Raw genomic sequence first — 18,514 nt, forward strand, 5'->3', positions numbered from 1 at the left:
TGCCTTTTCTGACAGTGTATTATTTAATGAGGGAGTTCTCTTTTTTGATTGCATAGGAAATGTGGAAGCATGTGAGAATTTCTGATGTGCTATTTACTCATCCATTATGTTGGGAATCAGCGTAATTTCAATGTCAGCAGTGGAATTAGTAACCATAACTGTTATCTGTCACAGAATGATCTATTTGGGGATTTTCTCCCCAAACCAGGATATATCCCCACCCTTACAGCACTGAAGGAAGTTTGTAAAAATAAGTCAAATTTGAACATGTTTTTGTTTTGATTGTCCCTTCCAGCTTCTGGGCTAATGGTAAAGGTGCACATTTTCAGGCTTTAATTTTAGCATGGAGTCACGGATAAGAAATCCTTTAGCTGCATAAATTATCCCTACTTTTTTCCCACCATTTATTTCACTCAGTTTCTCAAAAACTTCTGTCAAGGATAGCTCCCCATTGAAGTGCACCCTCCCTTCCTTAAAAAAAAAAAAATCCCCGACAGTCTAGTTTTCAGATATAATAAAAAAATCCCTTTTTGGCAGTAGTGTGAATTTGAGCTGACTTTTTTCTGGTTTTGGTGTTGTACTTGCCGTGTGAAAGCAGGGGAGTACCTGAGCAGACAAATGGAATTACATGAGGGAGGCAGACAGGGCCCAAATCTGGTTCTACTCTTTTTAGGTTATGTACAGCCTTACATAAGTAAATAACTGCTAAATGAATAAAACCTTTCAACTGATACATTTGATAAGTACCAAGACTTTTTAAATTACTCCAAAGTAAGGGCAGTAACTGTTAAATTAATTGCTTTTTAAATAAAACACATAAGAGAAATTTTTTAATCCTTCATTGTTCCTAAAAGTGTTTTAGTGCCTCATTAATTCTTGATTAGCCTGGTTGTTAAGAGGCCATTATTACGTGGTAATAAGGTGTAGGAAATTACCTCTAGGACTATAGTCATGTCACACAGACCTGCTATAGTTAGCACCTCATCAGGTGCTCAGACCAAGATGGTGTAAATCAGGGGTGCCCTGCCTGGTGGTGGGGTTCACAGTGGTGGTCCTGTGTGATGGGCTGTTAGCTGAGATGAGGTGAGTCCTCTGGACTGAGAAGTCCTGACAAAATACAATCCTCTCAGCAGCCTCCTGTCCTTCAAGGGCTTGCCAGTCTTGCCCTTGGCAGAACAGGAAAACTGCTATAAAACAGTGGAATAAAATTATTTTGCAATTACACTCATTTAAGTAATTTAAAATATGCCTGAAGCTAGTGCAGATGAAAGTTCACTCTTTGCTGTATGATTTGTTAGGTAGAGTCAGAGGAGATTTGGTGCCGGTCCAGGAGAATATCCCCAATGTAATAACCTCTTCAGGTCATTAGTACTTCTTTTGAACACACAACTCCCCTCAAAACCTGCTACAAACATTGGTAAAGCTAATCATTATTACCCTTTTACAAATAGGAAAATGAGCCTTGGGGGGCTGTTTTATTGTGATTTGATGCAACATTAATCAGCATTCTACAGAAAATAAATGTTTCTACGTCCAAATCTGCATCTATTTATTTTTCAGTGTTTATTATGATTTTTTTTCCCCCTTAAATCTCTTTGAGGTTGGTGATCTCATGTTCACAGCATACAGCTCCAATTCATTACCTGTACAGGGGGCTAATGTGATACAACAGCATCACCGCCTTTGAGGAGCACTGAAGATGCTCCCAGCTAAAACCACAAAGTGAATTCTCGCTATTACCTTCCTCCTTATTCCTTCCTTGGTTTCAGTCTTTGCACAGCAGATGAAGCACAGTCCTCAGAGGAGGGAGAGCAGCTCAGGGCTGGTGTGGCCACAGTGCCCAGGAGCGATGCCCTGCAGGGATGCCTGCTCCCTGACCTTTTCCTGCTGTTGGGTGTCAGAGGACACTCTCACCTCGGGAGTGGTGTCAGAGCAAAGATGCAACAGGCTCATGTTGTGCCTGAACCCCCAGAATGGGGCTGTGACCTGGGTTTCAGTCCTAAATGTCCATGTTGGTTGTTAAATAGCTAGACACAAACTCCCTGTGTGCTTTCACCCAGGTCTTCAACATTTCTAAGCCCCTGGTGCGGTTTCTTGGGGCATGTGTGACTGTATGGATTCCCTCACCTCAGCCCTGAGTGCCATCCCAGAACTCCAATGGGACTCACTCTGAGCCACAAGCAGCTGGAGAAGGGCACTTCCTGTGTCGCCATTTAACCCTTTGTCAGCCTCAGAGTTGGGGCTGTGGGACAAAGTCTCCATACTTGGTGTTTCAGCTGCATCAGAAGCCAAAGCAGCCCCAAGACGTGTGCATGGGTAGCTGCTGCAGACTGTGGGCACCACTCCCCCTCATTCCCAAGCCATCAGACCCCAGAGCACCCCAGAGGGCATGGCCATCCTTCCCAGCTCGTTTTCACCCAGCCCTTCTGGCTGTGGTGAAGGACAGCCCTGAGTGTGGCACTGTGTTTGGCTGATTCCAGGTGTGCTTGCCTGCCTGCTGGGTCACAGAGCCGTGGCAGTGCTGAGCTGGGTCACAGCCAGTCCCCCACAGAAAGCCATGCTGGCAGCAGACAGGCAGTCAGGGACAGTCACCCCAGCTGCACTGATATCCCACAAACAGCCCCAGTGGTCCCAGGCAGGGCTGCAGAAGGCCTCTCCCTGTTGCTCCTTCATACCTCTGCTGAAATGTATTTTTAATATCTCATGGTAGTAATTAGCTGCTCAGTTGTCATAGCTATTACAAGGATGGGGGAAAAACTCCACCAAAAAAACAAGTATTTAAAGGGCACTTCTGAGTGCAGTTTCAGAACTCACAGGAACTAATGGAAGAAACAATTACAGCCCAAAGCAAAGACTTTTAGGAGTTAATAACTGTGACTGTAGCAGTAAAGGACGTAAGGAGTTAACAGTCCCAGTGTGATAAAAGTTTATTTAATCCTACTCTAAACAAGCAATATAACAAATCCTTGTTAGAAATGAATGATCTCTCACATGTAGCTTAAAATAATCAAATTTTGATTTAAAATAGCAAAATAGGTCAAATGTTATGAGTTTTTCTGGAAGAAATTAAAATCATCCAGTCCAATTTTATTTTTTATTTGCAACACTTCGCAGATGAATAAATGCATTCTTTACATAAAACCCACTTTCTCTGTCTCAAGTAGGAATGCCTGTTTGCCAGAGAATTAGAGACTCTTGAGTGTTGACATATTCTGCTCCAGTAGCTCTGCTGTGCTCTGATAGAAGAGATATTGCTATATGGAGAAAGATACAGTTTCAGCACCTCTTCACCTTCCCACCTTGCTGTCTTTGGCTTTCTTCTACTTCAAATTTCCTCCTAATGCAGGCTCCAAAGATGGAGAATGAACAGGTGTTAGGTCACAGGTAAATCTGAGGTAGTCTTCCCAGCTGGACCTGGAGTTTTGTTCCCAGCTCCAAATCTGACTGAAGAGTGTCGTGTGACTTTGTTTAAGAGCAGTGAATCTCCTTGCTTCTATTTCCTCTTTCTGATTGAATGAGAATTATCATGGGTTTGCTTACTTTTGATTTCACAGGGTGTTGGGAAATGTACCTATGCAGAGATCTCTCACCAGAAAACAGTGCAATAAGATGAACCCAGTAGAAAAATGGTCTTGATAGGATGGATCCTATTTCATGCTAGTTAATGATCCTTCCTGCTAATGAGTAGAGTAAGTCCTCATGCTTTGGTGTTCAGCTAGATGGAAGAGTGAGAGAAAGTATCAATAAGAAAATTCTGACAGACATTTTTTTACTCTCTTTTCTTCTTTGGCACTCCTTTAAATTGCAAATAAACTTGAAGCATTCGAGACATTTATAAAAAGATGTAATGAGGGCTGGTTGCAGCATTTTTGGAACAGGAAAAACCTTTCTGTAGTACACTAAAAAATACACAATGATTTCTTTAGACTAATAAACACTCTGCTGGAGATAGTCTGAGGGTTTGTAGAACTTCTGGAAAGTAATTTACATATTTCAAAGCTCTTTATTGTCAGTCTCCTACATTTTGCCTCTTTTATTTCTTATTTTTATCAGCCATCTCTGCTGTCATCAGCACTAAAAATATTTAAGTGCCTAATATAACACGTACATCTGAAGTTTTTTCTCTTATCAGTAAAAATCATTTGCCTTGAAGGTAATATAGTGAGCTAAATTAATTGCTGATGAAACTGGTTTTATTAGAGTGACACTGATGATAAAAATAACCCAATGTATTTAGTTCAGATCTACTTTTGACCATTAACAATGTTACTACTAAATTGAATTCTTCAAAAGTCAAGTGTCATTCCTTGTATATATATTATACAATATAGACACCATATTTGATCATCAAATTATTTGCAGTTGTACTAAATTCATGTATGATTATCTGTAGGGTTTATTCTTACTTATATATCAAACAGATGATTATGCACAGCTCTGTCAGTATTAAGTCCTGCATATTTTATTTCCACACCCAAAAGTACTTCTGAAATAACAGTGATTATTTTGCTTGGACTCAAGCTGACATCCATTAATAGCAAGTGATACTCAAAGCCATTTTTTTCAAATGTGGAGGCTATAGGTAGATCCTGTTGGGCCTACACAGAATTCTTTTCCTGGGTACTCAGTATCAGATAATCATAAATGTCAAACATACAAACCAAACAACCAGCTATATAATGGAGTAGATTTGAGTGAGTGGTCTTCATTTCTATCTGATTTTGTAAAACAAACAAACAAAACTAAAAAGCCAGCAACACAAATCCCTCCACTTCAGTCACTTGGCGATCTGAGAATCCATCTCCTGTATGCTTGGTTCATAGCAACACTTGCTCACAACGCTGCTAAGGATGTTTGCATCCATTAATGTCGGTCTGACAACTGATGACAGAAAAAAATATTTCACTGAAAGTTTCAATTACCTGCCAGTGAGAGAGGGAAAAAATGAAAGAAGCCAGTAAGTATTGTGGGCTCATATGAAACTCAAAACAAATCTAGGTTTAGAACTTTGTGAATGAATTAAATTAGCTTCTGAATCAACATGGGTAATTGATATTTTGTTTAATACAATAAAAATTATGTGGGGTTACTGAAAATAAAAATAGTTGTGTTAATTTTCTCAGAAAATGAAAAAGCACTACATTCAGAGCTAACAATTTCATTTAGGTTACTTTATTACTGAAAGTGCTTGGGCAGCCTTGTTACAGTACTAGATACAAGCATATTTCAAAGTAATGTTTTTGAAAGAAGGGAACGAAAGTGCACCATGTCAGAAATGTTGAAATTTATATTTTTATATAGAATTTAAACTTCTTTAGTTATACAGGGAGAAGCCTTGCTCAAATCTAGCAATTGCCAAGCATTTTGGCTGGTCCTCACACTGTTCTTGATGGTTAAACTATGTTAGAAAACTCCCCTCAGCTCTAAATCCCTCACACAAGACTGTAGTTAGTCTTATCTGTGCTTGAGCCTTTGTGAAAAATTATTGTTGACATTTTTCTCAAGATGATTCAACATTTCCAAAGATTTAGGATGGCAGAACGCATTATCAGACATCATTTAGACTTAAATGATTATTTTTCATGAGATGGTTGTGGTCTTTTGCAGCTGGGTGATAGAAGTTGCAGTCTGAATACAACTGTGTCTAATTAATTTTTATACTATTTCTATTAGTTAAAAAAGGATATTTTTTTGCAAGGGACATTACAATCCTGACATAGGATTTTTGACTGTTTTTTTCTCAGAAACTGCCAGCGTGGTACTGCCAGCATTTCAAGCTGGTGTCCAGAAGAAAATTTAAGAGCAGTGATAAAAGGAAAGGAGAAAATAGTAGCCCTTCTTGCAAACAAGGGTTTGTAATAGATATTCTGACATGATATGAATGATGAGGGATGGAAAATTCATAAGGTTGTGTGGAAGTGCAACACACACTCTGAGCATAGAAGACTGACCTATAACTCATCAGATAGTGTGTTTAGAGTGAGTTATGAGAGTTGTTCCCGGGTGTATATTTAAAAAGAGACGTTAAAAAGGAGATATAGTGTGGTTTACTGTTTGAGAGCTAAATGCATAATTTTTTCCAAAGAGTGTTTTTAAGAAAAAATACTTTTTTTTTTAATGCATATATATTGGAGTGCAGGTGGTGTATTTCTGCACGGCATGTGCATCTGAATGCTGGGAATAAAACTCTTTTCCAAGGAGCAGCCCTCAGCTGATTATTTTTGCTGTTTCTAGATCCAAAGGCAATTATTTCTAAGAAAGAGGAATAGCCAATTTTGCATCCTAGAAAGGGTTATCTCAAAGTGAAACAAGCAGGCTAGAAGCACTTCAGACCCCAGGGCAGCTGTGGGTCTGTGCCAGGAAGCCCCTGGAAAGCCCCACCCACACCTCGACCGGAGCTGCACAGAGCAATTTGAATTAATTAATGGGACTCTACATGAGTAACTATCCCTTCACTGCTGCTCCGTGGGAATTATCTGGCCACTTCAGGTTGCACGTATTTTCTTCTCCCAGCAGCAAAGTTCATGGCCATGAACTTGTCCCAGGTGCCAGTGCCAGTCTCCACCTTCCCTGTCCCTCCAGAGCTTGTGCCCCATGTCCTGGTGCTCCCTTAGCAGCCCCCTCCCTCCCTACCTGCCTCCTTCAGCCCATCCTCAAGCAAACCTGAGAACTATATTTTGGTGAGACTGCTGTCAGTTCAGAGATGTCTGCCATGTTGGGATTGTCTTTTCCCCTTTCAGCATCTTGCAACATATCAAAAGCAGAGAGGAGTGAGAGAATGCTGTATCACTAGTGCACCGTCTCCTAATAAGCTTGATAAGCTGAGTAACCCTGTTGGAAACGCCCTGGCCATGGATGCAGCTTCAGGAGCAGTGCATTCCCTCTCTCTGAGCCGAGCACACGGGGTGCAGGTCTCATGAGGAGCAGCAATCCATTTGCCCCGTGGGGCAGAATCTGCCTGGTGTTGGGCAGAAAGCTTTGCTTTCCTTTAACAGTCTGCCTCAGAAAGAAAAAAATGCATTTTTCCCTGTGCCTATCTTGGCTGAAAATGAAAGGCTCTGAGAAATCTGCTCATGGGAGAGGTTTAAGCCCATTCCCACAGGAATCTGAGGGCTGGAAATTTTGACAAAAGTCACAATGGCCCCTGCGTGTTTAATGCATGGAACTCCCTACGGCTCGCTCCTCAGCATCGAGTGATAGCACATCACCTTGGCCATATGTGAGCTTTCTGCCTCTTGTTTCGTTCTTCCCCTCCTTCTTGCTGCACACTGAAAAAGTTATTTGAAAATTTATTCTGACATTGTATTATTCCAATAGGGGAATGTAATGGTGTGTAATTAGGAGCCAGAATATAACAGTGGTATGAAGATGATTTTCACAGCGAGATTTCATTACTTGAAAAGTGTCATGCTTTTGCCCTTTCCAGTGTGTGAACAGTGTCCATGAATCAAAGGGATGACCCTCAAGGATGGATAGCATGATTTTCAGTCTCTTGCACTCCAGTTGGAGATTCTCCCAAGGCACTGCTCTTCCATCCTACATGAACCTATAAGGGCACAATATATTTTTAAGTCTCTGTGAAGTGTTGATTTTACAGTGAAACTCCTTCCACTTTTGAGGGGGTGGAATTGTTTAGGGAGCTGTCTGTGTAGCATCTGGAGTTGTGAGAAGTCTGTAGCACTACAGACCCGTCAATTTTCTATAGATTATCCTCACAGCCCATATCTTTAAATAAAATGGTATGCTTCCTTTCACAGTAGCCAACTGGATTCTTGTCTGTTTATTTGCTTTTCTTAATCATTTTTTCTCCATCTAGTCAAATAAACCGCTAAATTCAGTGTGTATGCTATGGAACTTCATCCAAAACTATACTGTCTCCTTCCTGACAAGGCTGACAGAGAGTATAATCACTTGTATTGTCCAGAGTACTGTTTACATAAAGGAGCAATAAATACCTGTTGAAATTTTTACTGGAGGCCTCCCAGATGGATGGTTCATTTATTATTACAGACAGGGTTTCATTTACTTAGTTATTAAAAAAAGCAGGCCGCTACAGCCCATTTATAACTATATTAAAACTAAATGAAGCTATAAGTATTGCAGACGGGACTGAGTAAAATACATTTAGTGACTTTCCAGGAAATGGCTAGGCAAAGTATTTGAAAGGAAATGCTGAAAACTTTGGGGGTCCTGGTGTGTCTTTCACAGATGTGCTTCTACTGGCTGGAGCTGCAGAGGGAATGGAGGAGGTATAGTTCCCATATGTTCCTGTGCCATTTATATATTTTGCAATAGCCTCTCTGTATCAGCCAGTCAGCCATGTGCCTTTGGGAATTGTTCTCCTCTAGCCTTTCTTGAATTGGAAAGCTCCAGCTCAGGATGTCTAATAACCTTCTTTATCCCAGAGACAGAATACCAACTGAATATCAACTCCAGTTACAAAAGGGGACGAAGGTGCTTCTTCAGCATCAATATGTAAAGGAAAGGCAGGTTAATCAGGTGGATTCCAGAGGTCTTAGTTTGGAAAGTATCACCAAAGGTCCAGCACAGACAGCTGTGAAAGTGGAGTGAGGATTGTAGATGGTCACTGTGGCACTTTTCTAGCACTGATGACTTTTCACCAGACAATCTCATCCCTCCTTTGAATAAAGATGAATTGGTCAGTGGATGGGAAGCACATGGTTGCCTGTGAACCAGATTATGATTTTATTATGTCCAAGCTGGACAAATAAAGGACAGATCCAAAAAGGAAAGATGGGTGTCCCAAAGCTTAAGAAATTGTTGACCATAAATCGATGGGGTAGAAAAGCCTAGAAACTGGGCAGCTTGAATTTTTTTAAGCACAGGTTTTTTGGGTTAGAAAAAGGCTGCATTCCCACAATCAAGGCAAAAACCAACTTTACTGAAAGTTGTTTTGTTGTTTAGTTCAGCTTCAGTGGTCAAGTAAAAATAGTAATTAGAAAGAAGAAGCAATTTGTACAATAGACATGGAATTTAAAATGTATCTAATATGAATACATATGCATGAAACAACAGTCTAAAAAAGAAAATGTAAAATACTGAATATGGACAAAAGGAATGGATGATACTAGAGGAAAACTCAAGGACAATGAGAATATGTGGTTTCTAAAGGTACATGAAAAACAACAACAATAAAGAAATTCTAGCAATAGTCCCTCGTTATATGGAAGTATTAAAGCTGTAATAATGTTAGAGTAAATAATTTTTTTTTACATGAGAAAAAGCAGATTTGCCTATTAGAGAGGAAGCTGAATAGTGTCTAGAGACAGTAAGTTACTTAAAACCAGCTACCCTAGAGAGAAGTATCTGTATGCCTCAGATCTTCTGTGTCACCATACAGACACGGGCTGGAAGAACACTGGCTAGCAAAATCTGAGGGTCATTTTTGATGTACCTTGAAATGTGGGGTAAATTTCACCCTCATGATGACTCCAGCATAAGAACAGATGCTTGTACTGCTGGGGATTAGGCAGTAAGAGATCATTTTGAAGGAAATAACCACTGAGTACAAAATCAGATGCTGCACATTCAGTGGGGAGACTTAGCAGTGGCAGCTCTGTCTCAGACACATTAAATTCCCCAATATTTCTGGCACAATGGCTGACTGCCATGCACTCTTATTTCATTTCACATTTGAAATGAATATTTTTTAGGTGGCAGCATCAGCAATGGCTCAGAAATCAGAGGGAGAGTGTTAGTAAATAACTGCTAATCACACCTAGAGAAGCTTGGGGGTTGCAGGGACAAGGAGGCAAGAAAAAGATTAGAAAATTGCAAGCAGCACATTCAAAACTTCTATTCCTCAAATGTGTTTCCTCCTGTCACACAGAGCTTGATTAGGCATGAAACTTTGGTAAGCCCTTAGACTGATTGGACTGCTTAGGCGTGAGTTGCCAATATGTTGCTCATCACTCTTCCCTTTTTCTGAGTATTCATGCATTTTTCGGTGGCTTCCTTGCTCAGGGAGTGGCCTCACAGGGGTTTGTTACCTTGCTTTCCTGAATTCCTCTCATTTTTAAGGAGCTATTCTGGGTCCTTCTGCCCAAATAGCATTCTCAGGAAGTGCTGTGGTCTGCCAGGCACTTTCTCACCACCCTGCCAAGGACTTAAAAAATTCAGGGTGTGATTCAATTGCATTTGTTGTCCCTTTCTTTATAGGGGAAAGACATCACCAGGGCATCACAGTTGCTCACAGGGGCAGCTGCTGCAGAAGAAACCTTATTTCAGCTTCTGCTCATGGGAGAGAGTGATGGCTGTATCCCTCGGAGAGGACTGCCTTGCATTTCTAATGAGGCCATCAGTGTAATGGGAATTTAGCAGAATATTTAGCTGGTTTAAATGGTTTTGAAGAGCAGTGTAGACCAGCCTAGATTCAAGCCAAGGACAGAAAACTTTCCCTTCACAGTATCTATTTTTTATTGGAATTGCTAATTCTATTTCTATAGACTGAGTCCGTTTTTCAGGCATTTAAATTCTATGCTCTGGAATTAAATCTCACATTGATATATAGGCTTCATTCCAGCATTAAGTACATTAATATTTCACCAGCCTGATTTTACTGGCTTTCTCCCTCTGTTTTTAATTAGATTTGACAGTATTCTATATAATCATGTTTTCCTGCATGTTTCTGTGTAGCAGAACTTGCACAAACTGTTTGTTGGGGGATTTTTACAACTTAAACATCATATATTCAGAGTGAATTTTAGATGCTGCTAGCAGTGCTTGCAGAGGTCTTACAAGCCTGCTGAAAGCTCTATTACAGCACTTATAAAATATCCTCTTGATCTAGTTGTTTACCTTTATCCATAAGCTTTTGACTTTATTTTGTCTAAAACAGAAATAAATACTATACTTTTCAGATAATATAAATGCATGAGCTTTTCCAAAGTGAAACATTTGCATCAGTTATAGCACTAGAGTGAAAAATACTTTCAGCAATCAGAATTTAATTAATTAAAAATTACTGCTGTATAAAACCAACCACTCCTATAAACAAAGCTATTTGAAATACCTGTTCTGGCTGTAGATAAGTAGTGAATGTAACTGCCCATCTGTTATGTGCAAGTAACCAAGGTTATAGCAACAACATTCGTTTCCCTTTCTCTCTCTCTCTCTCTCTTTCTTTTTTTTTTTTTTTTCTTTAAGAAAGGAAACGTGTTCATCTGTTTCTTATGAATTCTCTGTACTTCTTACAAGCATATTTTTCCTAGCATTTCTCTTTTAGAAAGTAATGGAAGATAGCCAGGAACTGAAGGTACATTTGTCTTATTGGAGCTTAAGTCATATTACGTACGTGACCAGTTGTAGCTGAAACAATCCCAGTAACATAAGGGCACAGTGTGGGTAGGAACATCATATTCACACCTGGCATTATCTCTGATTTTGCTGGGATCAAGAGTTAAAGGTCTGACATAGTGCTGTGCCTATGGGAAGGTTTTGTTTTGCTTTTTTATAATGCGAAGGAGTACTTTTCTTCTCCTATATCTGCACGTCAGTTGTGACTTTAAACATTTGGGGTCAATCTGAAAGTCTTCTAGCATAATTCTACTTAGAATAATAGCTATTCTGGGCTTCTGGCAATATCAAAACTAATGTCCAGTTCTTGAAACATCACTATGCATTTATGAGAAAGAAAATAAAATGCCAGTAAGGTACACTGAAAAAGAAGATAATTTTCCAAAAGCATTCAGAATGAAACATTGTGGCATAAACTTGAATGAGCACTTAGTTACTTGATTTTGGTATTTCATTACAACTCTTAGCTTAATGGGGTTCCTCTTCAGCTAAAATCAAAGTATTTTTCCACTACTGAAGTTCCTTTCCTACGTCATGAGCAGAAATCATAGAAGTCCATAATAAACACAGTATTCTGACTGAGATACTGCCTAGAATTAAACTGGGACAATATACTTGATCAGATTAACACATTCAGGAATTCTTTTACACATTGCAAAGACAGCAACTTCTGAGTTTATTTAAATGACAATTGCAATATACATGTATTTGTGCCCTGGACTCACAAACCATTGGCATGTTCTTTCCTAGAGCATTAGTGTTAATGACTTAATTGCTATCAATATTTTTCCTTTCCCTTCTTGATATTTTTTCTGGTCATATTGATTATCGGCTTTATCATGAAGAAAGACCATATCTTGTACAGTAACTTAGACCGCCAGAGGGACATAGAGTTTTGTTCCTCATTTGTATAACCTCTCTTGAGGTGCCAAAACAGAATCTCTCCAATCACAAAAATAAAACACAGAGGAATTTTTTGAGAGTTTTATTCCTCGATAAGTAATTTGTAGGGCGATGGAAAGAAGACATTAGGCCAAGGAATACAAAATTTTTCAGAGGTTAAAGTGAAATACAATGTGTGGTGCCTGCTGCTTCTTTCATGTGCACCAGCAGATGTGAAGGATAATTCCAGTCTTCAGGCATGTCTTCACTGTGGAAGAAAATAGACCTCCTATATGGAAGCACCTCACAGTGGCTCTGCACGTCAGAAGTGACAACAGATTCTCAGCTGGCTCTTGAGGACAACCTCCTCCAGACGCTGCTGTATTGACATCTCCTTCCCCAGCAGCTCCTTCTTCGCAGAAGGAGAATCTTCCAGCTCTGTCAGAAATCTTTGACATAAGGCCCTACTCTACCCTCACACTTGAAACTTGATGTTACTTGGATGTTAATTCCCAGAGGGGAAACTTGATGTCTTCCTGCTACTCCCTGCACTCTGGCTGGGGCTGAGGATAGCACTTGCTTGGGACTTAGCTTTCCTTCTGTGACAAATAAGGAAAAAAGGCAGACAAGCAAAACAGTGAAGTTGCAAGTCTCAACTATTCCATTTGAGCAAGGTGGTTCCCTGGCAGCCTGTGATGACCTCCCATCCCAAATCCCCTGTAATTTTGATCAGGAGCCCTTTGCATGCTGGCCCTTTGGCATGCGGGGATGAACAAGAGCCCCGCAGGTCTCTCTGCAGTGCGCCACAGGGCTACCCCAGCCCCAGTACCCTTCTGAACCAATGCAGTAAGTAACCCCCAGATTAAAACAGATCAGGTTTCCTAATAATCTGTGTAGGAGATTTGGACACACAGTCACATTGAGGTTGGCAGGTGTTGTATATCAGTGCCCACTAGACCACTTTGTGTTTTCCTGTTCATGTAAGTAAGCCTGCACACCCCCTCCTTTTCCCCTGTAACTGAATGGCCCATCACCCCAGGCTGCAACCCCTTGGTTACTGGAGAATGAAACCAGCTGGCTTGCTGAGGCATTTCTCAATATCCCAAACCCATCCTTATTTCCTTTCATTATGTCCCTACCTGTCGCATTTCTTGTAGAGAAAGGAACAAATGCATTAATTAGAGTGCGGTGAGCACTGCCGCCTGCGCCCACCCCTCACTGCCTCCACAACCTCACAGAGATTTCACTAAAACATATAATTAGGTTCTGCAAAGTGACTTCCTGACTGTATGTGCTCTTTTCAAGTGCAGGAGCCCTAAGTGGTGCTGTGTGTTTTTCAGAGCTTCTTTGAATACCACTTCATTTTTCTGGCTTTTGTTTACAAGGTTGTATTTACTTACCTCTTTAGCAGTGCCCAAATACATCAAAGCCAGGTTCATTTTAAAGAATCTAAAAGCCCATGGATGATGTCACTTACTGGCCTGAATTTTACATGTTCTGAAAAAAGCGTAAAGGCTGTGTTTGCACATGCACTTTTCTGTGCTTGTCTCTCCATCCTTACACTAAGTTTGCTAAGAATATGTAAAGAAATCCCATCCTGAGCAAGGGTTGTTCTAAACATAGTCTGAAATGCTCTGCTAACACAGGGTGTACCAAGCTCATTCTGTGCTGAATCTGTGTCAAAGTGTTTTTGAGATAAATTACAATTTAATGTAAAGCCTCTTTGGAGCTTTAAGTATTTTTCTTCTGTTCTCACACTCTTCAAGTGGGGTCTGCTGGTCCAGTTGTGGAATTTTTCTTTCAGCCACCATTGTTTTCATGATGGAAATGAGCTGTTAAGAAGAAACATTCCTCAAAAGCATCCATACTCAAAATTGATATACCTTACTAAAGGCACTTACTGCAAAATGGAATCCCCTGTAACATAAACATCCCCTCCTCTCCCTGGGTGTGCTTCAGCCGGGGCTGTGAGAGCTGCCCTGGCCTCTCTCCCCAGGCCAGCTTCAGCTTCACCTGCCAGGTGACAGTGTGTCCTGCTCTGGCTGTGGCTTTGTAGATGAGGGCTGAGGGTCCCATCTGACCTGACCTGAAAGCTATCTGGGAGCCAGTGAAGACTTCAGGCACAGAGGTTATACCTGCACAGCCCCTGCTTTACAAGGTAGACCTGTACACTGGCAACCTGATACATCCTTGTGACAAATACTTGGATCAGGCCAGCCAGATCTCTCTCTAGGGGGAAAAAAGCAAGCAAGCATTTTATGATGACCTGTTTTTTCCTATCCCCAGTGTTGGGAGTGTGTTTGTAGTCTGAAGGTAGTTCCAAAAGGGGCCGCCAGCCCCAGGCAGGCAGTGCTTTTCTTGGAAAGCAGCACTTCTGAAATGAAAAACAGACAGGGAAAATAAAGACAGGCTGAGATGTACAAGCAAGGAGAGATTGAAGGACCAGTGCTGCTGTTTGTTGTTCCTTTTGTGTGGATGGTACCAGATTGTAGTCCTTGCCTCACACCTCCACACAACCCGAATATCCTTCAAAATATCCTAGTTGCTTCTAATGATGAGCTCACAAAACACTTTTTTGTATGTTAATACAATAATCCAGGACACTAATAAATACACAGAGGTATCTAGAATTTTTCATTATATGCTTTTGATTTTTCAGCTTCCATTTAGGAGAAGAACTAAACTGCTAAACCTAAAGTAAATGTACTTAACTACCACATCACTAGCAGAAATTCACACACTCAAGAGAGAGCAGGCAGTGACACCCTAAGAGTTCTCCTTTTCACACAAACATATCACTTTCTGGTTAAATCACTATCAGTGCAGATTTCATCACATGGGTGCCAAATCCCAGATCTGAGCTTTCTATTTTCGTGCGCTGTTTTCTTAGGGATGGCCTAAACAGATCTAATTAAAAGAATGAGCAATTATAAGATTGTTTGGATCCCTGTAAGTGACAGGATCCAAGGCCATTGTGGATCTTGTGGCGTTTACAGGAAGTTTTGCCTCTCTGACGTGGTTTAGCTCCTAGGAGCTGCATGCTGTGTCATCATACCTGTCCTGTTTGCCCAGTTCTCAACAGGGCTTGTTAGCTGGGTCAGTGCCTGCATTAATATGGCCATCAAAGGTTTTGCTGATTCGGAAGATGGCAGACAGAGCTTTTTCCTGACAATGAACATCGAGATAAAACATAGGCAAGTCCTGCCGGGAGATTGTCAAGTCCCTCCAATTCAATGAGTGTCCTGTATACTTGAGGTGTCTGCATTGCCAAGAAATCTTGCTGAGTTTGATACGTTGATTTTACAGATGAGAAATGTTGGCACAAGTAGAAGGAAATGTGAGAAAAAAGCAAGAGGAGAATCTTTAAGAAATTAACTTGCAAGAATTTCTGCTCTGACCCCCAGTCCTGTTCTTATACACCTACGTTCCCTGAAAGGTGCCATGGGGAAATAGGGAAGCAGCTGTGACAGCAGCAACAGGCAGGGACTGTACGTACAGCGAGGAGCTGAGGAGAGCGTGGTGAGGCTCTGCGCTCTTTTAAGACACAGCACACCATGTAAGAGTCATGCTTTTCAGGCACGCTCTTGGAAGCTCTAGGCACAAGTACAAGGAGGTGGTTTGAAATTACTGCATATGTCTTCTTGCAATACTTACACTCCAGGGACCACCCACGTCACAGGATGTGTTTGAATTGCTCACCAAGCTTTCTTCTGGAGCCGAGATGAAATTACAGACTCTTTTTTTCCCAGAGTGCAAGAAAAATTAGCAACTTTCTGAATTATTACTATTATTACTGAGGCACTTTTTAAAAAAGGTCCTATTCTCTAAGAATGTGCAAGCACTGGGGGAAATCTTTGCACATCTTCAGCTCCTTTAACTGCTGGTTACTTAACCTTAGCTTGTAAAAAAATGTATGGAGGTAAAACCAGATTCCTCTTCCTTGCAAACCAGTTTAAGCAAGTTGAGGAAAGGATATGGGATGGGAAGATGAAGAAAAGATGTGTTATTTCCTATAATTTTCTGTTTCTATATTTACATGACTGAAATTCTGTGGATACTCTTGTGCACTGAAACAATATATTTTAGTTTTAATTGTTTCAGTCAATGTCAATTTTACATCAAATGTGCAATAAAATAAAAGTGGCCTTTCAGAAACATCACTGAACCTTATTTTGTGCTGCAGTATTGCCAGTGTAAACATCTATTTCTGTTTTGTAAGCCCAAAGCCAAATGGACAAAAAATTTTCTCTCAGGAAGACTACTGACCTGTCAGCATCAAAAATATTTTTAGCATATAAAAATTGTTTGTCAGTGATTGTAATAACAAGAATCTTTGCAAAATCCATTATTACTCTAATAAACATTTTCTTTTAGGCAGAAATAGGAGGAAATTAATTTAAAAGTTAGCTGATAGCAGCTGGATAAGATATAAAGTATCACGACTATGAAGTTACCAGGATAAAATATATTTTCTTTCCATTTACATTATTAAATATTTACCATAGCTCTGAGAAAATACCCAATGTGAAGCATTCTGATAAGTTATAATTTATTCTGCTTGCTTTCCAGAATGCTAGAAGATGACCTCAAGTTAAGCAGTGATGAGGAGGAGAATGACCAGGTAAGAGCCAGACAAGTAACATGTCACTTGAAGCATGTTTCATGTCGAGACTGAGCTACTGCAAATATTTTGCTAATGCTTTTTCTAAACATACATAAAGGTTATCAAAATACATGGCAGTACTGTAACTGGAGTAACAGATGTTGCTGCTCGGAGCCAGCCTGCATGTGCTAACTGCTGGATTGGTAGGGAACAGGCTGCAGTGCTCTTGATTTATTACCTTGATGCGACCCAGAAGGTTTTTGTATCAGCTTCCTTCTGATTTGAATTTGTTTTCTTTAAAAGAGTGGCCAAGGAGGGGAGAAACAGGAATTCTGGATTAAGGGTTCAGGCCAACTTTGCAATCATGAGCTGGCCCTGGGGATTAGCTGTTGGGCTGCTTATCTCTTACCTGCCTCCAGCATCTCCCCAGCCCTGGCCTCTGAGCATTTTTGGTCCTGACTTTGCATGGCTCATGCCTGCTAAGAAAGCTAAAGAGAACTGAAGAAATCCTTGGCTGTGCATTTGATTCACTCTGTAACACAGTGATTACAGCAACTGCCTGTGTTTTAAACACCCTAAACTACCTGACTGGCAGATACACCATCCAATGTTTTCAATGTGTCAGGAGAGCTGGGTTTTGTTGGCTGTAGGAGGTGTTTCCCAAGTTTTCCTTAAAATATTGCTGTGTTTTGTCTAAATAATTAAGGACTCAGTAGAATAAGGCTGGAGCTTGACTTTCCCATGACCAGCTGAGTGCTTTGTTGCCAAACAGTGCTGCGCTGTTTTCTCTCCTTCTCAATATCCTGGCATGGATAATTTGGTTAGAAATGAGAAGCCAAGACCTCCTTCCCTTTCTTCTTTCCCTAAAATGCACAAGCCATGCCTTCACCAGAGTATATGAGGGAAGTACTGCTCCTGGTTGCATCTCACAGATATAATGTGGTTTTCTGTCCTGGTTTTGGCTGGGATAGAGTAATTTTCTTCTTTCTAGCTGGTACAGTGCTGTGGTTTGATTCAGTGTGAGAACAGCGTTGATAACTCCCTGATGTCTCAGATGTTGCTGAGCTTACCCCAAGTCAAGGACTTTTCAGTGTCTCCTGCTCTGCCAGCGAGCAGGTGCACCAAAAGCTGGGGGGGCCCATGGCCAGGACAGCTGCCCCAAACTGGCCAAAGGGATTTCCCTTCCACAGAACATTATTTCCAGTACATAAACTGGGGGGAGTTGGCTGGGAGGCACCAATCACTGCTTGGGAATGGGCTGGGCATCAGTCATTGGATGCTGGGCAATTGTATTTTGCATCACTTGTCCTTTGGAATTTATTTCTCTTTTGTTGTCTCCCTTCTCATTGCAGTTGTTATTCTTATAATATTATTATTTTATTTATTTTATTTCAGCTGTTAAACTGTTCTTATATCAACTCACAAACTTTTTTTTTTTTACTTTTTTTTGTTTGGTTTTGTTTGGTTTTGTTTCCTGCCTCTCCTCCACATCCCACTGGGGTAGGGGGAGTGAGCAAGTAGCTGCATGGTACTGTTGCTGGCTGAGGCTAAACCATGCGAGCTTCAAATATGATTATTTCAGTCACGGGTAACTGGAGTATCAATGGGTAAGCTGGATGGACATCTAGACTTTTGAAATTCAGGAATTCAGACAAGTAATTCTAGGTTCATAGCATAGGCATTAAATTCTTCCAAGATTGTCTTTAACTCTTG

The 18,514-nt window shown here is 40.6% G+C and overlaps 1 protein-coding gene across 1 annotated transcript in view; it reads left to right on the forward strand.

The window, feature by feature from the left end:
- The window catches only part of AFF3 (ALF transcription elongation factor 3), a 314,118-nt gene that overhangs the window by 211,438 nt on the left and 84,166 nt on the right, over nt 1-18,514 (forward strand). Inside the window, exon 8 of the mRNA XM_088051265.1 lies at nt 16,768-16,819. Within this exon, the coding sequence (XP_087907391.1) occupies nt 16,768-16,819 (52 nt within the window). The remainder of the gene's footprint in view (nt 1-16,767; nt 16,820-18,514) is intronic.

The sequence above is a fragment of the Pseudopodoces humilis genome, chromosome 2 (assembly GCF_049639895.1).
Source record: "Pseudopodoces humilis isolate 2021_Gansu_Grassland_sample_001 chromosome 2, ASM4963989v1, whole genome shotgun sequence".
Classification (NCBI taxonomy): domain Eukaryota; kingdom Metazoa; phylum Chordata; class Aves; order Passeriformes; family Paridae; genus Pseudopodoces; species Pseudopodoces humilis.